Source organism: Coregonus clupeaformis, chromosome 37 (assembly GCF_020615455.1).
Source record: "Coregonus clupeaformis isolate EN_2021a chromosome 37, ASM2061545v1, whole genome shotgun sequence".
Classification (NCBI taxonomy): domain Eukaryota; kingdom Metazoa; phylum Chordata; class Actinopteri; order Salmoniformes; family Salmonidae; genus Coregonus; species Coregonus clupeaformis.
The window spans coordinates 30,411,784-30,438,574 of record NC_059228.1 but is presented as its reverse complement, the minus strand read 5'-3'; the positions used below and the strand labels follow the sequence as shown (position 1 = coordinate 30,438,574).

General features: G+C 42.3%; 2 protein-coding genes across 2 annotated transcripts; one reads left to right on the top strand and one right to left on the bottom strand.

Moving 5' to 3' along the window:
* Positions 1–16,801: 16,801 nt before the first annotated feature.
* Positions 16,802–20,052, bottom strand: LOC121553719 (steroid 17-alpha-hydroxylase/17,20 lyase). Its single transcript, XM_041867048.2, has 7 exons — positions 19,695–20,052; positions 19,286–19,424; positions 18,852–19,081; positions 18,662–18,748; positions 18,102–18,490; positions 17,904–18,007; positions 16,802–17,785 (listed from the first exon to the last, which is right to left on the bottom strand). Exons 1-7 carry the CDS (start codon positions 20,007–20,009, stop codon positions 17,505–17,507), a joined length of 1,545 nt encoding a protein of 514 aa, XP_041722982.1. The 5' UTR covers positions 20,010–20,052; the 3' UTR covers positions 16,802–17,504.
* Positions 20,053–20,924: 872 nt separating this feature from the next.
* Positions 20,925–22,622, top strand: borcs7 (BLOC-1 related complex subunit 7). The gene is made up of 5 exons (XM_041866439.1): positions 20,925–21,074; positions 21,590–21,652; positions 21,777–21,820; positions 21,991–22,011; positions 22,125–22,622. Exons 1-5 carry the CDS (start codon positions 20,943–20,945, stop codon positions 22,174–22,176), a joined length of 312 nt encoding a protein of 103 aa, XP_041722373.1. The 5' UTR covers positions 20,925–20,942; the 3' UTR covers positions 22,177–22,622.
* Positions 22,623–26,791: the final 4,169 nt, after the last annotated feature.

Genomic DNA, 26,791 nt, shown 5'->3' with positions numbered 1-26,791 from the left:
CGGCCGAAGATGTAACATGCATTTCCCAAAACACCACACAGTGAAAATGGTCACTAGTGCATTGTTGGAGCTTGTGTCGATGCTGACAGGATCTAAAGAAAGGAAGCGCTACTCTCAGATCAGCTTTCTCCATTCAAATCTTTCCTTAATATTATAATTATTTCACATTGCAGACAATGGATCAGCTCCTAAAGTGATATTACCACCTATGGCTGCAAATATTGAGGCGGCTTATTCTAATGCTTACCCAATAAAAATTCACAAAATCACCGCACATCATTGAGCACATGTTAGGCTACACATCATGAAATATGTTGAGACAAATTACAGACAGTAGTCTACAAGTAGCAAAATAGAACTCAATTGATTGAACATGAAATGTATTTCAATATGATTGATGTTTATATTTTAATGCAGTGATCTCGGTTTTCATTTGAAGCATATTTTTTATACGTCACTTGTTTGCATCAATTGCAAAGACATTGGCAACTTTGTATTTGTAGTCGACTTTGTTCTGCAGTTATCGTGATCACAAAGAGACAGGTAAACCATGTGATTTTATGTTTAGCGGAGATCTTCTGTGTATAAAGTGACGCGAGAGGGGTAAAAAGCATCTAATGATGCACTTATCTGTTCTACGAGTGGTCTGAGTCAGCGTTAGATTACGAGCGTTTTCATGTGCAACTTTAATCGATGGTTTAGGGGGGAAAGCTTGGAGATTTAATGATGCTCCTACGAATGTTCTAATGATGAACTTAGCCTTAAAATGCTCTTGGGAAATCAAATAAAATGTTATTTGTCACATGCGCAGAATACAGCTAGTGTGACTTTACCTTGAAATACTAACTTACAAGCCCTTTCCCAACAATGCAGTTAAAAAGTAAGAAAATTAACAAATAGATCAAAAGAAAATAGTAACACAATAAAATAACACAATAAAATAACACAATAAAATAACAATAACGAGGCTTTATACAGGCTATATACAAGGAGTACCTGTACCAAGTCAGTGTACTGGGGTACGAGGTAGTTGGGGTGATTGATTGAGGTAATATGTACATGATGGTTTGGTGGGTGACTGATTGAAGTACTATGTACTTGTAGGTAAGGGGTGAAAAGCAGAAAGTCCGGGTAGCCATTTAATTGTCTTATGGCTTTGGGTTAGAAGCTATTCAGGAGCCTTTTGGTCCCAGACTTAGCACTCCGGTACCGCTTGCCGTGCGGTGAACCGGGTTCTCCATGTTAGAATGGCAATTTATTAATCAATGATGTATGTTTCTGTGCTTTCCTTTTAGAGTAGGTTGGTGTGCCATGGAGACAACAACCAGAGTTATGTATGTGAATCAGACCACTGCTGTGGAGAGTCTCAGTGCTGCAGCTACTACTATGAGCTCTGGTGTGAGTTACCAGCTTCCTTCTCTATGCTCCCCTTTCACCCTTCTCTTTTCTCTCCCTGTATTATTCCATGTCTCCTCTCCTCCATACAGTGTATGCCTAACCATAGTTATTTGTGTGAGCCTGTTGCTATCTCCTCTGTTCTCCTCTGTTCTCCTCTGTTCTCCTCTCCCCCTCTATCCTCTCTGCATATCGTAGTCCCTGTCTATCCTCTGTCTCCATAGGTTGTGTAAGTCTTGAGTTGATACTGTGAGAGGGTAGCTCTAGTTGTTTGCAGGCAGGGTTGTAGTCTCATGTTACTGGTGCAGTCCCTTTTATAATAACTCAAGACTTACTGCATGGGCTTTAAAGCTACTGAGCCTGGAGCAGTTTTTCATTTGTTGTTTAGGCCTATGTTGTGCTAAACAAATTATCCTGAGCACTGAGGTGTGTGTGTCAGAGGTTTGAGGCCGACAGACCTGTTGGAAACGGCTTAACGCTTAGCTCTGTTTTCAGGGTTCTGGTTGGTGTGGACCCTCATCATCATATTGATGTGCTGCTGTGTGTGTCAGCGCCGGCGCTACAAACAGCGCTTCCAGCAGCAGAGGAGACAGAACGAGATCAACCTCATTGCATACAGAGAGGCCCACAACAACACACAACATCTCCCACTCTATCTCAGTGAGTGTCTGTCTGTAGCATATGTTTGCGTGATACAGCACAATGATTATGGACACTAAAAAGTACAATACATAATACTATCGGCCTACATGTCAATATAATGTGTATATATATATCAAGACATTTCAATTAATATCCTCTCCCTCCCTCTCTCGTTGTACAGGATTCCTGCCTGACTACCTGCTGCCAACCTATGAGGAGGTAGTTGACAGCCCTGCCACTCCTCCCCCTCCCTACGGTCCCCCTCCAGTTAGCCTCTCTGTCCACTCAGCACCCTGACTGATTGATGAGGAAATGTTTTATTTAATCCATTTTAGAATAAGGCTGTAACGTAACTAAATGTGGAAAAAGGGAAGGGGTCTGAATACTTTCCGAATGCACTGTATGTAGCCTTATCTTAAGGTGGTGACGCACTGACCCTAAAAGCCTGGAGTCTCACTGCTGAGCCACACAAAGGCCAGTAGATTACAGAGTTATGCACAGTTCAAATGCTGAATTTATGGCAAGTCGAACTGAATAGAAACTAAAAGCGGGCTGGCACAGTTGAGAGCTTTTCTTGACATACGGATTGGTTTCATACAACCGCTCAAAACACTGCAGACTTCCTCATTGGTTTTGGGTCGAATTCAGGCATAACAGCGACCTCTTGTTCTTTTTTTATATACCGTTTATTTATTCAGACGAGACATACACGGCCCAACATCAACATTTGATGTAGGAACATACACAACAGGAAACAACAAAGCAAGAAAGATGTGCTTGTTAATCTGAGGCCATGATTGTACTTCCGATGTGGGTTTATTTATTTATTATTATTGCTATTATTATTATTATTATTAATTTATTTTCAAATTACAATACAAACACAGGACATCACTACACATATATTTTCTCTAAAGAAACATAAAATAACATTAAAGTAAAATAAAATATATATACAAAAAATTTAAAAAACATTCACTACACATTAATTGAGTTTCAAAAGTGAAGGTACCTAAAATAAAATAAATAGAATAAGGTCAGGGGTTACAATTGTATGAACCTATGGTAGTGTTGTAAGAATCCAATGTTTTTTTTTTGTTATTGACAAATTCTAGAGATTTTATAAAATATTGGATTTCAAGTAAAAATATATTGCATTTGGGAACATATTTGTTTTTGTGTATATAAAATTGACCAGAGAGAATGAAGAAAATAACAGCTAATTCAGCAGTTTTGTTTTATAATAATAATAATAATAATATGCCATTTAGCAGGCGCTTTTATCCAAAGCGACATACAGTCATGTGCGCATACATTTTAGATGTAATAACATATTACATATTTCATTGTAAATACATTGGTCTTATTAATTAAATAAAAAATGTAATTACTTAACTCGCTCCAAAATAATTTCACAGAGTCACACTCATAAAAATGTGTATAATAGTTTCCGATGTGGGTGTGGTAACTAAGCAATCTTTATTTGTACGCGAGACGAGAAACCCAACACGCCCAAAAAGCTGTCTTCCCCAGCAGATGGCGATGTTTCGTTTCTTTCGCTCACCAAGCGAGGAGTTTTTGTATGGAGGTCAATGAGAGACTATGTGAGGTTTATTTGATCTAATAGAAGTTTCGTAATGCTTAGGTTGTTACTAGTGTACTGATAAAAGTAGGTAGGACACGTGACATCCCGGCAACTTTGTGAAAAAACACTTTATATCGAAGTTGTCTCGAGATAGTTTTGCATATTCATGACATGAGGCTAGTAGGGTAGCGTCACTCTACATTCAGTACAGGCGGTTGACGTCAACAACCCTGATCGAATATTCAAAAATATTTTAAAATAATGAGATGTATCCACCAATTCAAAGAGAGGAATAGGCGGGAGCTTGAGCCCGCCGTGCCGCTTTGTTGACAACAACTCCCATTGTTAGGGCGGAGAAACAAGTATCTTGTCAGTATATCCATAATCTTCGTTTGCATGCAATTAACATATATTAAAATGCATTACCATTTCACAAGTAGCAGAAGAACGGCTCTGGCGTGCTGCATGAAACATAGGTGTGCTTCACCCGCACCGAAAGAGTGGCAGAGGCTGCCGAACTATTGTCAAAAGTCCTTTCAGACGGCAGTCTATCCACACCCACTCTTCCAAAGAGAAAGTTACATATTTGTTAGTTCGTTGCGACGATAGAGCGTTGTTTGGACGAGCTTCCCATCCGAAACAGTTCGGAACAGTTCGTGCATATAGTATGACGACACTTTGTGACGTTTTTGTTCGTTTTGGTCTTGAATTTTTTTAATTGGTCACATACACATATTTAGCAGATGTTATTGCGGGTATAGCGAAATGCTTGTGTTCCTGGCTCCAACAGTGCAGCAATATCTAACCATTACAAAAATACACACAAATCTAAAAGTAAAATAATTGAATTAAGAAATATATAAATATTAGGACGAGCACTGTCGGAGTCCAGAGTATAAATACTCTATATATATAAACTCAGCAAAAAAAGAAACATCCCTTTTTCAGGACCCTGTCTTTCAAAGATAATTCGTAACAATCCTAATAACTTCACAGATCTTCATTGTAAAGGGTTTAAACACTGTTTCCCATGCTTGTTCAATGAACCATAAACAATTAATGAACATACACATGTGGAACAGTCGTTAAGACACTAACAGCTTACAGACAGTAGGCAATTAATGTCACAGTTATGAAAACTTAGGACACTAAAGAGGCCTTTCTACTGACTCTGAAAAACACCAAAAGAAAGATGCCCAGGGTCCCTGCTCATCTGCGTGAACGTGCCTTAGGCATGCTGCAAGGAGGCATGAGGACTGCAGATGTGGCCAGGGCAATAAATTGCAATGTCCGTACTGTGAGATGCCTAAGACAGCGCTACAGGGAGACAGGACGGACAGCTGATCGTCCTCGCAGTGGCAGACCACGTGTAACAACACCTGCACAGGATCGGTACATCCGAACATCACACCTGCGGGACAGGTACAGGATGGCAACAACAACTGCCCGAGTTACACCAGGAATGCACAATCCCTCCATCAGTGCTCAGACTGTCCACAATAGGCTGAGAGAGGCTGGACTGAGGGCTTCTAGGCCTGTTGTAAGGCAGGTCCTCACCAGACATCACCGGTAACATCGTCGCCTATGGGCACAAACCCACAGTCGCTGGACCAGACAGGACTGGCAAAAAGTGCTGTTCACTGACGAGTCATGGTTTTGTCTCACCAGGGGTGATAATGAGTGTTACACCGAGGCCTGTACTCTGGAGCGGGATCGATTTGGAGGTGGAGGGTCCGTCATGGTCTGGGGCGGTGTGTCACAGCATCTTCGGACTGAGCTTGTTGTCATTGCAGGCAATCTCAATGCTGTGCGTTACAGGGAAGACATCCTCCTCCCTCATGTGGTACCCTTCCTGCAGGCTCATCCTGACATGACCCTCCAGCATGACAATGCCACCAGCCATATTGCTCGTTCTGTGCGTGATTTCCTGCAAGACAGGAATGTCAGTGTTCTGCAATGGACAGCGAAGAGCCCAGATCTCAATCCCATTGAGCACATCTGGGACCTGTTGGATCAGAGGGTGAGGGCTAGACCATTCCCCCCAGAAATGTCCGGGAACTTGCAGGTGCCTTGGTGGAAGAGTGGGGTAACATCTCAAAGCAAGAACTGGCAAATCTGGTGCAGTCCATGAGGAGGAGATGCACTGCAGTACTTAATGCAGCTGGTGGCCACACCATATACTGACTGTTAATTTTGATTTTGACCCCCCCTTTGTTCAGGAACACATTATTCCATTTCTGTTAGTCACATGTCTGTGGAACTTGTTCAGTTTATGTCTCAGTTGTTGAATCTTGTTATGTTCATACAAATATTTACACATGTTAAGTTAGCTGAAAATCAAATCAAATCAAATGTTATTGGCCACATGCGCCGAATACAACAGGTGCAGACATTACAGTGAAATGCTTACTTACAGCCCTTAACCAACAGTGCATTTATTTTTAATAAAAAAAGTAAAATGAAACAACAACAAAAAAGTGTTGAGAAAAAAAGAGCAGAAGTAAAATAAAATAACAGTAGGGAGGCTATATATACAGGGGGGTACCGGTGCAGTCAATGTGCGGGGGCACCGGCTAGTTGAGGTAGTTGAAGTAATATGTACATGTGGGTAGAGTTAAAGTGACTATGCATAAATAATTAACAGAGTAGCAGCAGCGTAAAAAGATGGGGTGGGGGGTGGGGATGGGGGGCAGTGCAAATAGTGCGGGTAGACATGATTAGCTGTTCAGGAGTCTTATGGCTTGGGGGTAGAAGCTGTTGAGAAGTCTTTTGGACCTAGACTTGGCACTCCGGTACCGCTTGCCATGCGGTAGCAGAGAGAACAGTCTATGACTAGGGTGGCTGGAGTCTTTGACAATTTTGAGGGCCTTCCTCTGACACCGCCTGGTATAGAGGTCCTGGATGGCAGGAAGCTTGGCCCCAGTGATGTACTGGGCCGTATGCACTACCCTCTGTAGTCGGAGGCCAAGCAGTTGCCATACCAGGCGGTGATGCAACCAGTCAGGATGCTCTCGATGGTGCAGCTGTATAATTTTTTGAGGATCTGAGGACCCATGCCAAATCTTTACAGTCTCCTGAGGGTAAATAGGCTTTGTCGTGCCCTCTTCACGACTGTCTTGGTGTGTTTGGACCATGATAGTTCGTTGGTGATGTGGACACCAAGGAACTTGAAGCTCTCAACCTGTTCCACTACAGCCCCGTCGATGAGAATGGGGGCATGCTCAGTCCTCTTTTTTTTCCTGTAGAAAATAAACGCAGTTGTAAGTGAGGGGACGTTGCTTTTTTTTGCTGAGTTTATATACACAGTACCAGTCAAAAGTTTGGACACACCTACTCATTCAAGGGTTTTTCTTTATTTTTACCATTTTCTACATTGTAGAATAATAGTGAAGACATCAAAACTATGAAATATTACACATATGGAATCATGTAGTAACCAAAAAAGTGTTAAACAAATCAAAATATATTTTATATTTGAGATTCTTCAAATAGCCACCCTTTGCCTTGATGACAGCTTTGCACACTCTTGGCATTCTCTCAACCAGCTTCATGAGGTAGTCACCTGGAATGCATTTCAATTAAAAGGTGTGCCTCGTTAAAAGTTAATTTGGGGAATTTATTTCCTTCTTAATGCGTTTGAGCTAATCAGTTGTGTTGTGACAACGTAGGGGTGGTATACAGAAGATAGCCCTATTTCATAAAAGACCAAGTCAATATTATGGCAAGAACAGCTCAAATAAGCAAATAGAAATGACAGTCCATCATTACTTTAAGACATGAAGGTCAGTCAATCTGGAACATTTCAAGAACTTTGAAAGTTTCTTGAAGTGCAGTCGCAAAAACCATCAAGCGCTATGATGAAACTAGCTCGCATGAGGACCGCCACAGGAAAGGAAGACCCAGAGTTACCTCTGCTGCAGAGGATAAATTGATTAGAGTTAACTGCACCTCAGATTGCAGCCCAAATAAATGCTTCACAGAGTTCAAGTAACAGACACATCTCAACATCAACTGTTCAGAGGAGACTGCTTGAATCAGGCCTTCATGGTCAAATTGCTGCATAGAAACCACTATGAAAGGACACCAATAATAAGAAGAGACTTGCTTGGGCCAAGAAATACGAGCAATGGACATTAGACCGGTGGAAATCTGTCCTTTGGTCTGGAGTCCAAATTTGAGATTTTTGGTTCCAACCTCCGTGTCTTTGTGAGATGCGTGTGGGTGAACAGATGATCTCCGCATGTGTAGCTCCTACCGTAAAGCATGGAGGAGGGGGTGTTATGGTGTGGGGGTGCTTTGCTGGTGACACTGTCTGTGATTTATTTAGAATTAAAGGCACATTTAACCAGCATGGCTACCACAGCATTCTGCAGCGATACGCCATCCCATCTGGTTTGCGCTTAGTGGGACTATCATTTGTTTTTCAACAGGACAATGACCCAACACACCTCCAGGCTGTGTAAGGGCTATTTGACCAAGAAGGAGAGTGATGAAGTGCTGCATCAGATGACCTGGCCTCCACAATCATCCGACCTCAACCCAATTGAGATGGTTTGGGATGAGTTGAACCGCAGAGTGAAGCAAAAGCAGCCAACAAGTGCTCAGCATATGTGGGAACTCCTTCAAGTCTGTTGGAAAAGCATTCCAGGTGAAGCTGGTTGAGAGAATGCCAAGAGTGTGCAAAGCTGTCATCAAGGCAAAGGGTGGCTACTTCGAAGAATCTCAAATATAAAATATATACTTACTACATGATTCCATATGTGTTATTTCATAGTTTTGATGTTTTCACTCTTATTCTACAATGTAGAAAATAGTAAAAATAAAGCTAAACCCTTGAATGAGTAGGTGTGTCCAAACTTTTGACTGGTACTGTATATGTATATGTATGTGTGATGAGATATTTAGACATTATGGACAGTATGTGGATAGAATATTTAGTATATCTGTAGAATACATAGGATAGAATAGTATATTTACAGCAATAGTTGAATAGGATGGCCTTGACTAGAATACAGTATATACATATGAAATTAGTAAAACTGTGTGTAAACATTACTAGTGACCAGTGTTCCAATATTAAAGTGACCAGTGTTCCATGTCTATGTACATAGGGCAACAGCCTCTAAGGTGCATGGGAGAGTAACCGGGTGGTAGTCAGCTAGTGACAGTGACTAAGTTCAGGGCAGGATACTGGGTGAGGCCGGCTAGTGATGGCTATTTAACAGTCTGATGGCCTTGAGATAGAAGCTGTTTTTCAGTCTCTCTGTCCCAGCTTTGATGCACCTGTACTGACCTCGTCTTCTGGATGATAGCGGGGTGAACAGGCCGTGGCCCTGGTGGTTGATGTACTTGATGATCTTTTTGGCCTTCCTGTGACATCGGGTGCTGTAGATGTCCTGGAGGGCAGGCAGTGTGCCCCCGGTGATGTGTTGGGCAGACCGCACCACCCTCTGGAGAGCCCTGTGGTTGTGGACGGTGCAGTTGCTGTACCAGGCGGTGATACAGCCCGACAGGATGCTCTCAATGGTGCATCTGTAAATGTTAGTGAGGGTCTTAGGGGCCAAGCTGAACTTCTTCAGCCTCCTGAGGTTGAAGAGGCACTGTTGCACCTCCTTCACCACACTGTCTATGTGGGTTAACCATTTCAGATTGTCAGTGATTTGTACACCGAGGAACTTGAAGCTTTTCACCTTCTCCACGGCGGCCACGTCGATGTGGATGGGGCGTGCTCCCTCTGCTGTCTAGCTACTGTATTTATTTACCTCAGCCTGCCTAGTTAGCTAGCCAGCTAGCTGGCCAAACAGTTTAATTTAGCTAACATTAGATAGCTAGCGCGTCAATGGTATCCCTCGGGGAGATTTTCTTTTATCTTTCCAACCAGGCGAAGTACTATGAAGGCACCACTGAGCTCGACAAGAGGCGAAACATTCAGGGAAATTCACAATTCAGGGTAACGTTAAGCAGTTAACCTCTATTAGATAACTGGACGGATTTAGCTATGTACAACCATTTTTCAACAACCATTTTCCATCAAGCTAGTTGGTCATCTACATGTTGCTAGCTATACATATAGTTCAGTGGATGCTGCTGAGGGGAGGATGGCTCATAATAATGTCTGGAATGGAGTAAATGGAATGGTATCAAATGTGTTTGCATGTGTTTGATACCATTCCATTGACTCCATTCCAGCCATTATTATGAGACGTCCTCCCCTCAGCAGCCTCCACTGATATAGTTATATGTCTGTCATATTGAGGTATCTAACTATAAGTTAAACCTGATCAATCAAATGGATAGGTGTAAGCAATTATGGTAATTCCAAATGCCCTTAACTAGGTGTCTTCGCTAGACAAAAGGGAAAGGGGGATACCTAGTCAGTTGTACAACTGAATGCATTCAACTGAAATGTGTCTTCCGCATTTAACCCAACCCCTCTGATTCAGAGAGGTGTGGGGGGCTGCCTTAATCGACATCCATGTCTTCGGCGCCCAGGGAACAATGGGTTAACTGCCTTGTTCAGGGGCCGACAGACACAGAGAGAGAGAGCAGAGTGAAGCGCATGATTGCCAAAATCAACCTTCTGACGGGGAATTGTCAAGGAGGTGGGCAGCTGGGCAAGTGAAATAACCTTTTGTTTATCAATCACATTCTTTTATATCTGAAATTATTATGATTTCAATGAATGTCATATCAGAGAGCACAAAATGTTTCAATTTGTCACTTTTTGCTTAAAGGTCAGTACCCTGTCTAGCCTGCCAGAAGTTTGAGAGGGTGAAGACTGTGGCGCCGGAGTTGAAGCCCATCAAAGTTGTTTCACCATGGCACATGATCGGTAAGTGTCCCAATTCAAATTTTGCCCTGATAAGTTGTTTTGTAATTGTTGCTTTATTTGACCACAGCAGAGTTCAATATTATGGAATGTGTGTGTGTGTGTGTGTTTGTGTGTCAGTATCCTTACAAATATGAAAATGTGCATACTGTATGACACAGATACGGGTAAAAAGAAAGTAATCTTTTCTCTAACACTTTAATTGTTAGGGGTGGACCTCATCTGACCCTTCACGAAATCCAGGAATGGCAACAGCTGGGTGTCTGACGGCGAACGATCACTTTACCAAGTGGGTGGAGGCAATACCCATTAAGGTCAGTAAAGGAAGAGTATGTGCTTAACTAAATTCCTTTCTGTAACCCATTAAAAAGGGTGCTTGGAACCAAAAATAGATTTTCATTTTGTATGATACCCATCAAGGACGAGACTGGCGAGGCCACCTCCAAGGCGATGATGGACATCTTCAACACCCACGGTTCTCCTGAGGTCATCTTGAGTGACCGAGGTCATGAATGCTGGAACAAGGTACGGATGTTATAGGATATATTCTGTCACCAATGGTTTGTTTTATTTATTTTTTACAATTTGTTTTTGTTTTTCCATGGTACATAATCAGACACATTTCAGTATCTTACGTTGTCAATAGATATCGCTTTCCTACCCACTCCTCCAGGTTTGGTGAATGGACCAACCAGACCCTCAAGACTGCCATGGGCAAGTCCCTTGATTGGTACCAGGAAGGGTGGGAGAACAACCTGAAGGTCATTCTCTTTGCACATAACAACAGCATCCAGGCATCCACCGAGTACGGACGGGAGCCGCAGCTGTTGACTGAGGTAAACAATGCAATTGTATATACAATTATTGCATATACTGTAGTCTTTCAAATTTGTGATTAACTTCGTGTTGTTGTTTGTCTATTGCTATTTTTGTATAACGTACTTTCAGATCACTGAAACCCCACCTGATGTTGTGGAAGTTGTCGAACCACATCAGAACGCCTTCGAGGACCACCTTCAGACATGGACTGAGAAGGATGTGGAGGTTTTTGACCAGGTAAAAATGATTGTCTGCTGTTAATTTATTTTCTGGCCCTCCAAGAGATATGTAAGAAATGTATTTGTAATATGAAATATAATTGCATTTATTCCTGTTATCAATCAAGGTGAGACTGAACATTGACAAGGCACAGGAGAAACAGAAGGAGAGCTACCGGAGCAGAATCAAGAAGGGGACGACATCCGAGCGAATTACTTGGTTTGGAAGAAGGATGAAAGGAAGGTGAGATCTGGGATGTTGTTGCTCTTTCGCTCCTAGCTGGGGTCACCGTCTGTTATGGTGAATATAAAACATCTCAGATAATAACTATTAGCATTTGCACACAAAATAACCTGAAGCAGAGTCTGCAACACCACTAAGCAAGGGGCACCACCAAGCAAGCGGCACCATGAAGACCAAGGAGCTCTCCAAACAGGTCAGGGACAAAGTTGTGGAGAAGTACAGATCAGGGTTGGGTTATAAAAAAATATCAGAAACTTTGAACATTCCACGGAGCACCATTAAATCCATCATTAAAAAATGGAAAGAATATGGCACCACAACATACCTGCCAAGAGAGGGCCGCCCACCAAAACTCACGAACCAGGCAAGGAGGGCATTAATCAGAGAGGCAACAAAGAGACCAAAGATAACCCTAAAGGAGCTGCAAAGCTCCACAGCAGAGATTAGAGTATCTGTCAATAGGACCACTTTAAGCCGTACACTCCACAGACCTGGGCTTTATGGAAGAGTGGCCAGAAAAAAGCCATTGCTTAAAGAAAAAAATGAGCAAACACGTTTGGTGTTCGCCAAAAGGCATGTGGGAGACTCCCCAAACATATGGAAGAAGGTACTCTGGTCAGATGAGACTAAAATTTAGTTTTTTGGCCATCAAGGAAAACGCTATGTCTGGCACAAACCCAACACCTCTCATCACCCCGAGAACACCATCCCCACAGTGAGCATGGTGGTGGCAGCATCATGCTGTGAGGATGGTTTTCATCGGCAGGGACTGGGAAACTGGTCAGAATTGAAGGAATAATGGATGGCACTAAATACAGGGAAATTCTTCAGGAAAACCTGTTTCAGTCTTCCAGAGATTTGAGACTGGGAAGGAGGTTGACCTTCCAGCAGGACAATGACCCTAAGCATACTGCTAAAGCAACACTCGAGTGGATTAAGGGGAAACATTTAAATGTCTTGGAATGGCCTAGTCAAAGCCCAGACCTCAATCCAATTGAGAATCTGTGGTATGACTTAAAGATTGCTGTACACCAGCGGGACCCATCCATTATGAATTATGCACGCTCAAGTTGTGTTTTTTTGTCTTATTTCTTGTTTGTTTCACAACAAAAAATATTTTGCATCTTCAAAGTGGTAGGCATGTTGTGTAAATCAAATGATACAAACCCCCCCAAAAAATCTATTTTTATTCCAGGTTGTAAGGCAACAAAATAGGAAAATGTAGCTCAGTTGATAGAGCATGGCGTTTGCAACGCCAGGGTTGTGGGTTCGATTCCCACAGGGGGTATGAAAAAATTAAAATAATGTATGCACTAACTGTAAGTCGCTCTGGATAAGAGCGTCTGCTAAATGACTAAAATGTAAATGTAAATGTAAATACATTCGCAAGCCACTGTATGTGAGATACACAGATTAACTCAAAACACTAGCACTGCAAACACTCAGAACAAAGAGAGCAGCAGTGCCTGGACTTTGCAGTCTCCCTCTTCAAGTCCTCCTTCCGAGACTGGCTGCCTGTTGAGAACAAGTGACAGGCAGAACCTCCCACCCACACAGCAACCACCTCCTCAATATTCCACACACCAGAATTCAGTATTTTAGTCTATGATTGCCATGTGAGTGTACAAAAAATCTGAAAATAAATTAATGACACAATTGTACCAAAAACTATCAAAGTTTATGTATTAAAATCTTAAATATTGCCAGGTTGGTTTTCACAGCTGTTTCATAAGGTGTTCATTATTGTAAGTTGTAAGGTATCCTTTGATGGTACTTATTTGTTCCACATTATTCATTGTTGTGTCCTAGGACCTACAATAGATACATATATATTAAACCACAGGGGTGTACTAATGAGCTATGTGAGATAGAAAAAGATTAATCATAATAGAGGACTTCTGAAATTATATTATTTCAGTGTAGATAAGGGAAGGGCAGGTTAAAATAAAAACATGACAGCCAGACAAGCCAATGGAAATTAGCTGACTTCGTGATCTGTAAGGTAAGTAACTTTAATGTGTCAAGTAGATTACACGTTTTCTTTGCCATTTCCGAAACGTAACAACGTTTAAGACATGGATTTCATGTTGGCCCCGAGCTTAATGATGAGCTTGGAGGGTACTATGGTGTTGAAGGCTGTAGCCAATGAACAGCATTCTTACACAGATATTCCTCTTGTCCAGATGGGATAGGGCAGTGTGCAGTGCGATGGCGATTGCATAGTCCGTGGATCTATTGGGGCGGTATGCAGTGGGTCTAGGGTGTCAGGTAAGGTGGAGGTGATATGATCCTTAACTAGCCTCTCAAAACACTTCATGATGACAGAAGTGAGTGCTAAGGGGCGATAGTCATTTAGTTCAGGAACAATGGTGGACATCTTGAAGCAAGTGGAGACAGCAGACTGGGATAGGGAGAGATTTAATATGACTGTAAATACTCCAGCCAACTGGTCTGCGCATGCTCTGAGGACGCGAATAGGGATGCCGTCTGGCCCGGCAGCCTTGCGAGGTTTAACACTCTTAAATCTCTTACTCCGGTCAGCCACGGAGAACGAGAGCCCATAGTCCTCGGGAGCGGCCCGCATCGGTGGCAAGGGTTTTTTCGGCTGTCTGTGCACACAACATTTATTCTCAGCCAAAAATCTATGCCCCTACATCGGTCATTGTTCACAGTAGGGATTATTCATTAAAGTGTTTGTTGTAAAAACAAATCTTGAGAAATACTGCACCAAACATCGTAGTTATATGTAAAATTGCATGACTAAGTTTTCCTCTGCAAAAATGTCAAAATTAATGACAGATTTCTTGAGTTATCTTAGATTAATTCTGACTATTATGAGGAAGTGTATACTGGCTATGGCGTCTCAAGATGGACAAACAGTACTATTGCCCCTTTTTCTAGTTTTTCAAGTGAAGGTATTTTAAGGGAGTATGCAAGCATACTCGTAGCCGAACCGAAGCATGCGGAAGCTTTTTAACTATTTCAACACCTGTATCCACTGGCAGGGGCACAACTTTCACTGGGCACGGGGGCCCCACATTCTGAAATTGCTTTTTTGTCCCCCCCAGTTTTATAATTGGAATGTGATACAAAACGATACAATGGTGTGCTTTAGGACCATGCGGACGCCTCCGAGTGGTCGGGTAGGCTGTTTGGAGTGTTTATCCGAGGACAAAAAAATAAAGAATGTCCCCCCCACTTCTAAAACCAAAGTTGCGCCCCTGTCCACTGGCCTACTTAAACTGAGATACAGTGTTTTCTGTTGCAAATATTGTATAGCAGGAGTGATGCTACCTTGTAGTTCTCTACACCATATGACAAATGAGCAATGTCTAGTCTCACTTTTCTATATGCAAAGCTCTGAATGTGGCATCCATAGACGGACCACTCTCCGCGGAGTCGGCAGAAAGCGGATGTTTCTGGTTTTCAGGGATACAGTATTTTCAACCTTACTGCTGTTACCCCTGAAAAATAAAAGTGAGGAATCTCAAGTGTGCATGGCCAGAGCTCTATATAGACCATAATTATTGGCACCCTTGATAAATATGCAAATACTGAGCCATATTGTATACTAAAATAGAGGGTTCAAAATTATTGGCACCCCTGTTATCAAGACTCTAGCACCCTCCCCTTGCGAGGATAACGACACTGAGCCTTTTTCTAATATGTTTTATGAGATTGGAGAACATATTTGGAGGGATCTTAGATCATTCCTCCATCTTTCCAGATCCTTGATATCCTTCGTCTACGCTTATGGACTGCCCTCTTCAATTAAAACCACAGATGGCCCTTTCAAAATGTTGTTTCTGTGGTCATTTCTTTGTGGATTTTGATGTGTGCTTGGGGTTATTGTCTTGCTGGAAGATCCAGTTGTGGCCAAGTGCCAGCCTCCTGGCAGAGCAACCAGGTTTTTGTCTAAAATGTCCTGGTAGGCTTCTGGGTAAAGTTAATTATGCCATTGACCTTAACAAGGGCCACTGGATCAATGGACGCAAAATAGCGCCATGACATCAAAGATGCACCACCATATTTTACAGTAGGTATAAGGTATTTTTCTGCTCATGCTTCAGTTTTTCGACACCAAACCCACCACTGGCGTGCGTGGCCAAAGAGCTTTATTTTGATGTAATCTGACCATAGCACCGCCTGGAGTTTGATAAACTGCATTGGCACTTGGATTGGAACCGGTGCTATTGTCAGATGACATGAAAATAGAGCTCTGCACACCAGTGGTGGGTTTGGTGTTGAAAAACAGAAGCCTCCTTCCAGGAGGACAACAACCCCAAACACACATCAGAAAGCACATAGGAATGGTTGAAGAATAAATGCTGGACTGTTCTGGAGTGGCCAGCGATGAGTCCAGATCTGAATCCCATCTAAAACCTATGGCAAGATCTGAAAACAGCATTTAAGAATTGGAACAGTTTGCAGCTGAAGAATGGGCCAAATTGGCAGTAGAAAGGTGCAGCTACAAGAAGCATTTTCCGGCAGTTATCTTGGCCAAAGGCTGAGTGCAACCAAGCTCCAGGTTGCCAATAATTTTGTCAATGCCATTAGTTTTTATCTCCACACCTTAAAAAAATTGGTTCTGCAACGTTGAAAATCCAATTACAAGGTGTGGAGACTACGTATTTTTTTTCAATATCAACATATTTTAGAAGAAATAGGGAATTATTTAAGAAAAATGCCAATATATTTGTATTTTTAAAGATCAGTGGTTTCTTCCCATTGAAGAAGCCCTTGGTGCAAAATTGCGTTTTGTATCTCTTTCTTTTTGTTATCATCTGTTGAAAGAAATTGCAATTTCTATTTGATTGATAACCTTTTGTACAAAACCGCAGCCAAATTAATGGATATTAAAGAATGCTGAATATGACATGTCCTTTATGCTGTTGACATTTATTTGTCAGTGAGGTCATTTTGTGAGTGTGTCTGACTTGGAAGGACAGTATATTGTTAGGATGCCAGCGCAACTAAGGGGACTTCTCTGCAAGAATACACTCCCACTTGGAGCTTCTCTGTAGCTGGAAACACTGTGATTAGTTTTCTTTGACCAAACGTCAAGAACAGAGTGCTATATGATTTATTTATTTTTATCACTAAAAGACACAGTATTGTGTAAAACAGTAGTAACAGTGAATACAATAGTACAGCTCAGTAAGGCAAAAAATATACAGCATTGTTCAACATCCATACACATGCTTAAGTGAAAAATAGCAGTCATTACAAGTGCTGTCTCTGCGTAACATATCACAACCTTAGCCTGTTTCCATGTTCTATGAAATTTTGAAATATGGGTTCCCAACTCCGAAATAGCCAGTACAATGCCCTCCAAGTCAATGCCCTCCAGGTTCGAAGTGAGAAACTCAGGCCAGAATGTTGATACCTGAGTATCATCGAGTTGTGACGATTTATCAATGACCTTTCACTTTGTCGACCAAAAGATGGTAAAACAAAGCCTTTACAAAGCCTTTAGCTATGTGGATAAAGAAGCTACTTTGACCCATACAGTCTATGGTTTGACACATTATCAACATCAGCTAGCTAACTAACTTATTACTAGCAATGTTAGCTAGCTTAGCCCTCTAGCTAAAATCTCATTCGTTGAAGACTTGTACCGACCTCAAAAGCACTAGAACGCATTTATATTGTCTTCACAACTTCACCAACTGGGAGCTATGAGATTCCAAGGCCAATTCGAATGCACCACTATTAGTGTTTAAACATTAACACCCATTTCCTTCGGTAAGGGTGGGGGGGTGGGGGTGGGATCTAAGATGGTTGGAGATGGCTCTTCTCCCAGCCTGCTCTTGGTGTGGCATTGACCTTGTATTTGACTGGCTGGAGGACCACCCCAAACTTTCCTTCCAGGCTGGGCAGTGGCTGGCCCGGGGACACGGTCATCGTTAAACGCTGTAGGATCCAGGAGAGGAAGAGGAAGATCTCCATCTTAGCCAGCGCCTCCCCCAGACACACTCTCACCCCTGCCCCAAATGGCAAGTAGCTGGGCGAGGGGATGCACAGACCTGTCCCCTCCGCGTTCAGGAAGCGACCTGTGGAGACACAGATAGAAAGACTGAGACACAGAAAACTGACCACACAGGGAGGACTGAGGACACTAATACACAGAGAATGAGGTATCAATAGTCTATTAACTTGAGACATTCTCACCAGGGTCAAACAGCTCTGGGTTCTTCCACTCTTTCTCATCGTGATGCAGGGACCACAAGTTGATGATGATGCGAGCACCTTTCCTCACAGTGAACTCGCCAATACTGCAAATTAAATACATACAGAAACGGAACAGCGTGAACTTGCTATCAATACAAAGAAACGTCTTTAGATCAAAACACTAATGTGTGTGTGTACCTGGTGTCTGTTTGGGCTACATGAGGGATGAGTAGAGGGGCAACAGGTCGGATGCGTAGCACCTCTCTAATGGTGGCCTCCAGGTAGGGCAGGCTCCCCCTGTCACTGAGCTGGGGGGGTCTGTCTCCCCCCACCACATTGTCCAGCTCCTCCTGAATTCGCTTCTGCACCTGTGGATGGTGGATGAGGTAGGCAATTGCCCATTTTAGGACCGTTGACGTGGTTTCCACTCCGGCTCCAAAGATGTCGCCCACGGTCATGAGCAGGTGGTCTTCACTAAGGCCCACGGTCTCAGTGGTGATCTCGGCGGTGTTGTTGTTCTCAGCACTGCGTTTGGCCCTCAGCAGGGCATCCAGCAGGTCTCTCTGTTCATGATCGCTGTAGTCCGCCTGTTGAGGAAGATAGCGTAAAGCACAGTCATACACCATGACCTACTGTAGCCTGCTGCAACTGGTATTAGCCTGATATTCATTAAAAATTACGAGGTACAATAGGTGCTTTCCTCTATATTGTATTTATATAGAGGAAAGTACATATTATACCTACCTGCTGTAGCCTACCTTGTGTTCCTCGTATTTCTTCTGAAGCAGTTTGTCTCTGATTGACACACACTGCTTTAGGAGGCGCAGGTCTTTATTGGGGAAGACCTAGGAGGGAGAGAAGAAGACATGTAGAGAGGCACTGAGGAAACCTGAGAGATGTGCTGGTCCATTCCATCCAGGGGGATCTAAACAACAAGTTGCACTGTACCTGTAGCCAGGGGAAGATGTCCACCAGACTGTCCTTAGCGACTGTATCCACAATGCCCTGACTGAACTGCAGCATGGCCTCAAACTCGGGGTCACCGCGGCAATAGGAGGAGCTAAAGCAGAGAGAGCAGACCACGTTGGTGACAGCTCTCGTCAGCTCTGGGGACAAGTCCAACGATGCACTCCCTGACTCTCCCAGAGTGTCACACAGGGAGAGGGCCTCCCTACAGACTGCAGAGAGCGAGAGAGACACAGAGACACAGAGAGACACAGAGACACAGAGAGACACAGAGACACAGAGAGACACAGAGATACACAGAAAGAGAAAATGTTTACCAAAGTTAGTTTTCAGTACACCTGAATCAGAGTGTTCTGAGTTGATTCAGATTCAATAACAAATTGCTATAAAGGATATAAACATTGTTTAATACTCACTAATCTTCTCGATGGAGGCAGAGCCCTCACCAAACATGCACAAGGCTCCATGCACTGTTTTACGGTGAAATCTCCAAGTGGCACTGTAGTCTGCAAAGGCAATATCTTTACCATCCCTCGTCAACAAGTCTGTGGTTACCTTGTTAAGAACAAAAAGTGCATTACGTAGGCTGGGAGAGAATAAGGAGTGAGTAATGCCACTCAACGATTATGTAACAAATGTTAACTGTAAAAATTCAATGCATTACACATTACAATTATTTTAATTTACATTTCAGGCACAATTATATAATGTTACAATGCATCAAAGACAAGCAAATAATCTGCAAATAAATGATCAGGCTGACTATAAGTTGTCTCCGTCATATAGAATATAATAAAACAGGTTCACGAAAATGCAACCACTCACTGTTCTGGGTCTCCCTGCAAAGATTTTCCCCTTTTTAAGGAGGACCTCTTTGGCGTGCCGGTGGTGGTTGACTAGGATGACTGTGTGTGCGCCCATCATGAGAGAATAGGTCTGTCCATACTTCTGCTGCAGCTTCTGGAAGAGGACATGCGGTGCCTGATTGCTTTGCAGGCTCAACAGGCTCCCGATGAGTGGGAGCGCGGGCAGGCTCGGGGGGCCCCCTCTGGTCTCCAGGGACCTCCGAAGTTTCACCTGCAAGATCAGTAGACCCAGCCCGACCACAGAGAATACACACACGCACAAAAACCACGCCATGTGGTATGTAGGGCCGAGAGGGGCTGGCGTCGTTATCTGAGACTCAGAGGGTCACTGAACTTCGATAGCAATAGCATTGAGGAGCAGAGTGCTTTTATACGGCTCCTTCAATGCCATACCTTGACCCTGCATATTTTAAGCTTAGATATCTTTAACAGCTCATGCCAATTTAAACAAGATAAGCTTGTTTAACTTTGATTAATCCCACTAAACATGTTTGATAAAATAATATATATTGTTGCAAATAACCTATAATAGGCAAACTAAATGCATTAATTAACTAATGTTTTATGCATAAAGGAATGCCAATATAAGCAAGAGACGCCAATAGCCTAATCTTATAACGGCAATGGACTTTTGAAAATTATTTTCTAGGGTTTCAAATATGTTGTGGCTGTATAAGAGTGGGCGTTTTCGTGACAATTCCGTAGTCATAATACTGCAATCACAGATAAAACAATGAGCCAGATGTTTCACCGGATGTATAAATCTGAATCATTCGGCTGTTGTTTCCACTCACCACCAAATATGGTGATGAAGAGGAAGCCCAGTGGCCGGCAGTGGGAGAAGATGGCTGAGATGGATTTTGGCCGACATTCTGATAATTTTCTCATCTATGAAACATTTGATCTCGACAAAGTTTTCTGTTCCCAAAACTAAAATCTGTTACGAACATAGTGGATTAAGTTTTGTAGACTTTACCCAAACAAATTGCGTTGTTTAGGAGTGCAAGTGCGAATTGAGTTACTTCAAAGTAGGCGTTTCCTATTGGAAAATGCAAATACGTGCTAGAACGCGCCAATAGGACCTTGCTAGCTCATGCTTGGCTCTGTCCACCCGCTTGCTTGTTCCGCCCACTATGATTCATTTGCTACCATTGGAAACGACACGTTGTGGTCTATCTTGGGTTATTTATAAAAAATCTTTGCTGCAATGGCTTCCGCGGAGTCGCAACCACGGTTTGGTCAATCTGTCAAAGGTTTATTGTCCGATAAAGTGGGCTCCTGCAGCGGGGATGTGATCGCCTTGACTCGCCAGGTGCTAAAGGGATCACGGAGTCAAGAGGTAAAAACTGGAAATTAGTGTCAAATCGATTCGCACCTTATTGTGAGACCCTGCTGCATTTGGTTAGCTAGCTGGTTGCCCTACAGACAGCTAACTTTAACTAGCTAGCAAGAAAATACATAGAAACGCTGACCAACTAACGTTAGCTAGCTAAGGACTCTTATATTAGCAAGATTAACATTGTTACATCTGTTTGAAGTTGCAAATGGCGTATCAAATGAACATTGTCTGGTTGTCAGTTTTTCATGAAACGTCAGGGGTATCTAGCTGCCTAGGAAGTTAGGCTGGACAAGGCTAGCGAGCTCATTTGCATAGCAGCTACATCACACGATGGGTGCATCAATATGACCTACCCACTATCTAAGTTCCTTATGTCCTTTCCTTAACTACTTCACTTGCCTCCTTCATTCATGTCAGGAACTCTGCCTATCATTCTCACTCTATCTGTAGGAAGGAAGGAAGGGAGGTGAGGAAGCCACTTTAGACTATTTACATTTACCCAATGTCCCTTTCAGCTCCTGGGACAGGCCGCCAGAAACATGGTCATTCAGGAGGATGCCATTCTGCACTCAGAGGATGTAAGTAGTACAGGGATCCAGGTCCACACTACAGTAGCTCAACTAACAGCAACTAACCGTGTTCACCCTGATCTAGTACTGATATTGTACAACAAAACAAAAACACAATTTGTTTGTTTTACAGAGTTTGAGAAAAATGTCCATCATCACCACCCATTTGCAATATCAGTAAGTTCTCCCCAGTTTATTTTGGACAAAATAGGCCAATGTGCATCTGGTAAACATGCTAGTTCAGAATTGATTCTCGTGCTCATTGTAGGGATTGCTATGCTTGGATAATAAACATTGACTAGGGAGATGACAATATCATAATAAAATGACTTTGTTTTATCTTCCAGACAAGAGGCCATCCAGAAGAAGTAAGTCAAAATATGAACTCTGTTTATGTTAGAGCTGCATCACTGTCCAAATTCAAAGTCATAACACTACTTGATGATGCAATCGACCATATCTCCCGTTGCTTTCTCCACAGTGTGGAACACTCCAAAAACCTTCAGGATCAACTGAGGCATTTACTGAAGTGAAGTGTCAGCACTATGACTATGAGCTGCTCCTGTCTGTCACCATGTTGTTTCTTGGGAGAACATTTCCCCCCAGGAATCGCAGTACCCCTGGTGCACTGCTAAATTATTTAGCCATTTAAACAAAAACATTTTTTTGAAGAAAAATCTAATTTGCTCACGGGCTTTCATGTGTTTGAAACAAGAGCTTGACACCACGACAGTTGTTTTCCATTGGAGCACTGCGATTGGTTGCCCAAAATTCTAGGGCGGGGCTTGGAAAAGGGTCAATTCTATCAATGTTCTGTAATGTTGCACCTTCCTGACGTAGCCCCTGGCCTTTTGGACTGGATGCCTCCTGGAAGTCTCCCCAGGTACATGCTGTTCTTAAGAGTATGCATATCAGCATATGGCGCTCTTATCCTGCATATTAGAGTGACTCTTATTTATTAAAGTCCTACTCCAGTCTCCATTTTAGCTCATCACTTGATTTACTTAAAAGGCACATCTCAATTGGTGGCCTTTCCTCTTTTGTTCTCTATTTTTCCTGGGGAGAGGCCAATTACATCAGACCAATGGCCTACTCCATGGGAGATTCTCGTTTGGGCAAAATACCGTCCTCTCTCCTCTGTGACCTGAAACCAATAAGTGGTCGAGGAGTGTGTCATGTCATTATTAGGGAAATGGAAGCGTGTCCTACCCACCTATAGCCACCTTTCATCGAGGATTCTCATGTGTATCCTACAATGGAAGAGTTTAGAAAATCTGCCACACCTTCTTTGAATCAGCTTTTGTTTTGTCAGAGAAGAAAGATGCACACATTTTAAAACAATTAGTAGCATATTGTTTTTATCTATAAAATGTATTGCGCAACTAACTGAATGTGTTTTAATCACTTAACATGTTTATTTTGGGATCAACCCCGTAAGCGTCATTTGCCTAAGGACGCATGAGTGGAGAAGGTCAGTGTCATTTCAAGCAAGCGCATTTCCATCCACGTTCATTTTCCACGCGGACTCCTCGATTACATTTGACCTTTTTCAAAAGGAGTCGAGAGGACGAAGTTAGCACTTGTCTAAAAAAAAACTATTTTGCGCTATTACATATTTTTTAAACTCTTAAGTGTGTGTACATTACTGTATTTATACGTGGGATATTGTTTTTCAACAGGAAAAGTTCAAAAAGTATATACATCAGAATATATTTTCCTTCACAGTAGGGGGGTCGGAATAATGTAATTTCAATATGAATGTATTTTTTACACTGGATCTATAACATACTTAATATTGATTCATGCTAGCCTATTTGTTTTGAGAAAATGTTAAAGTAGATATTTTGCCTATGCATTTTGAAATCTATAATCATGATTTATCCACATTCGGATTATGCCCATATTGTAGCCATTGCTTCTACACATGGTAGTCAAATTGTTATCTGTCCACTGTGTATGCATTGTGACCAGATATCCTGGTCCCTCCTTGTATGCAAATTATTTCAAGACACATTGATGCCAAAAATCATGTTGATTTTAAAGAGCGGGATAATGATTTAAATGGTTTTACTGTCGAGATCTGCCTAGACTAAGATATCCAGACAATGTGGGTATGACTACCTCTGGAGGTGGTCAGGAAGCTCCGTCTTCTAATCTACACCTGTAAAAATGTGGGCACAATCACAATGTGGACAAGATCAGGACAAAGGACGCATGTTAGAACCAAGTATAAACGCGGCTTTAGCGAGTACACAGAGTAGTATATAGTTTGGATAAGGGATGAGAACTCGTTCCATTTCAATAAGGAAGCATATTGTATATAACCTTGATTAGTCTGGTAATAGTGGTATTGGGGCTAGCAGTCAGGGTGCATTAGGTGAAATGCTACATTGAAATGTGAGTGGGCTTTAAAGTTCCTCAAACTTGGCATAAAAGAGGCTGCCATGGTGACAGTATCAGCAACCTTCAAAGGCTAAGCAGCTGGCTGTCCTAGACTGTGACCCTGAGCTTAGTCAAGGGGAGGTTTGCATCTCAATGAACTACTCTCACAAGGGCCAAGTAAAGTGTTGCAAGTCTCGTGTATTGTGCATGTGCTACATCATGCACACTAGGAAAGAAGTGGTGAGACTCGAGGGCTCTAGAGGTTGGCGTGTTGGGGACGAGCCCTCCACTTGAGCTCTATGCAACTACTCCAGCCAAGATCTGGAACCTTGAGAATGTTCTTCCCTCAGCAAGAACAATGCCACTTTATCAGCCTCAAGGCCTGTCAGGACACACGGCCAGGGCCCAACAGGCTGCGACCTCCTGTCACCTACCTCTATTATAGAAGGTTTGCTGAAGACACTATTTTAGATTAAACTGGACATGAGACATTTCAAGCAGAGTACACAAATGTATAATGACCTTATCGCTATATCATATACCTCATATTCAATCAATAACCCCAGAAATTGCTGTCACCTCAGCACCTGAATAGTCCTGACTAGCCCTGCTCTTTCTCAGATGTTTGTCTCCCCCTGTTGGTACGATATTGTAAGCTACTCAATGGAGTAAAAGGTGTGACATAACACAGTAATGCCAATCTAATGCTACAGCGCATTACATTTTATTTAACTGGATATTCCCCAAAGAAACATTCTCCGAAACAAATTCCACACTTAAAACAGCAACTGCAGAACATGCACAAAATGTTTTATTCTATAATATTTTTCTTCATAAATTGCTTTAAATCCATTGGCAGTTTACTTTTGTATGTAGTCTCACATTCCACAGTGAATTCAGAAAGCAGCTCCAAACTTCACAGATTCAGAACACGCACTAAAATTATAATTATTAAAAAGTTGGAAAACATTTACAAAAATAACAGCATGACATTCATTGGCACAGTTAGCGTTGCTTTTATACAGCAGGTAAATCCGCCACAAGGTAAAGGGACTTCTGAATTTAAACATTTCCAGTAGAGGGAGTCAGTCCAGTTCCATACAGTAGGACACGACTGTCCAGTAACAGTTATCAAAACAAACAGCCAATCATATGAGCACATAGCTTACTGGCATTGTAAGACCTTTGCAGAACCTTAGGGGGGTTAAAAATAAACAACTTGAGAGAAACTTGGACCAGTTTATGGGTCATGCTACGCACCATAATAAACCATTAACACTCATACACAACCGTACTCCCAGAGACACCAGATATACTCAGTTAGCCTATACTATTGCAGAAATAAGAAAATTATTCTTGCAGTGCAGAATTTCATCTCTTATAAAAAGACATTCATGCAGCTGAATACTTACAGTTGTTAAGCCAGTTTTCTGCGGAAGTGCAGATGCATTTCAATACCATGTTTTTCAGGCTTTCAACAAAATGCCTGCAATTTGATGAGTTTTAAGCATCTGCATGATATCGTCTCTGGATACAGATACTCGGGGAGCATGCCGTGAACTGAGGAAATGTCATTTGAACTACAGCCATTTGAAATGCGCATAGAATAGGCCTACCACATCAAATCCCTTCAGATCACTTTTACAGTAAAGAACACAAGCAGCAGGACTGCTTTTACCCGGACTGTCTCCCTTTCAAACATTATTCAAAAGACACACAAAAATATACTTATCTTGTATATACATTCAGTCTCACAAATCCAGGATTCAAAAGCAGACCAGACTAAGGCAATAACAGTTTCATAGGGCTGATATACACAGTATTTCATGAGACAAAAATGGTCTGAACTAAAATGATAACACAGGGCATATTATTGCCATAATCTTAATGAGTAGGGCACTTAGTAGAGACGGGGACTCTGATTGGCTGAGTTATGGAATACAACTGAATTCTGAGAAATGTAGTCTATCATTCAGTGGGGGGTGTTTCTGGGTAAATGAGTAGGAGGAATCTGGTAACTAGAGCAGGTAACTAGATGCTGAAAGGAGTTCTGGAGCAGAATTGCGACTTCTGCCGACTGCTCTGGATCTGCAGTTGCTGTGTAACGTCACGTAACGTGATACTTTTATTTGTCACATTCCTCAGACAGATGTGTACTGTACCACAGCAAAGAACAGGGAGGCCCACACACAGTTTATGCCCCCAATTCAGTGCTTTTTTGGGAGCATAAACAGTTGGCTTTATTATCCCAGCACCTAAGTTAAGGTTGTGTGTATGACCACAAACTTTTATACTGTTCCACAGCAGCCATTACATGCTTTCCGTTTCCATAAAAATACTGTTCTGCAACAATATATAGCAAGTCTAACAAGCGGTAGTTCTGTTCTATGTGTGCAATTTCTATGCTTACCGTTCTGAAGTCTTTTACTTGCGTTTTACCAGCTTCAAACAGCTGAAAATACAATATTTTTGGTTATGGAAAATATATATTTCACAGCGGTTTACATGGTACAATGATTCTCTACACTATACTTGCTTGTTTTGTCACATATACTGAAATTAGGCTAACTATTAGAATTCAAGCAATCAGGAAATGGCAGAGCGATTTCGGCATAGTGCATCTTTAACGAAGGGAACCGTTTCATTCAGTAAAACAAACTAAAAAGCCACACCACGCACAGCTAGGGGGCAGTAGCAGGGCAGCGTAATTGCATTAGTCTCGAAACCCCGACCCTAGGCTCCACAGTGACTAGGGTCTGCTTTCAA

Coding starts and splice junctions, on each gene's coding strand:
- LOC121553719 (XM_041867048.2), bottom strand. CDS start 20,009: ATGGCGTGGTTTTTGTGCGTGTGTGTATTCTCTGTGGTCGGGCTGGGT. Junction 19,425..19,694: donor TTGCAGGGAGACCCAGAACA/GTGAGTGGTTGC, acceptor GTTCTTAACAAG/GTAACCACAGACTTGTTGAC. Junction 18,491..18,661: donor AGAAATACGAGGAACACAAG/GTAGGCTACAGC, acceptor CTTCCTCAACAG/GCGGACTACAGCGATCATGA.
- borcs7 (XM_041866439.1), top strand. CDS start 20,943: ATGGCTTCCGCGGAGTCGCAACCACGGTTTGGTCAATCTGTCAAAGGT. Junction 21,821..21,990: donor ACCACCCATTTGCAATATCA/GTAAGTTCTCCC, acceptor TTTATCTTCCAG/ACAAGAGGCCATCCAGAAGA. Junction 22,012..22,124: donor CAAGAGGCCATCCAGAAGAA/GTAAGTCAAAAT, acceptor CTTTCTCCACAG/TGTGGAACACTCCAAAAACC.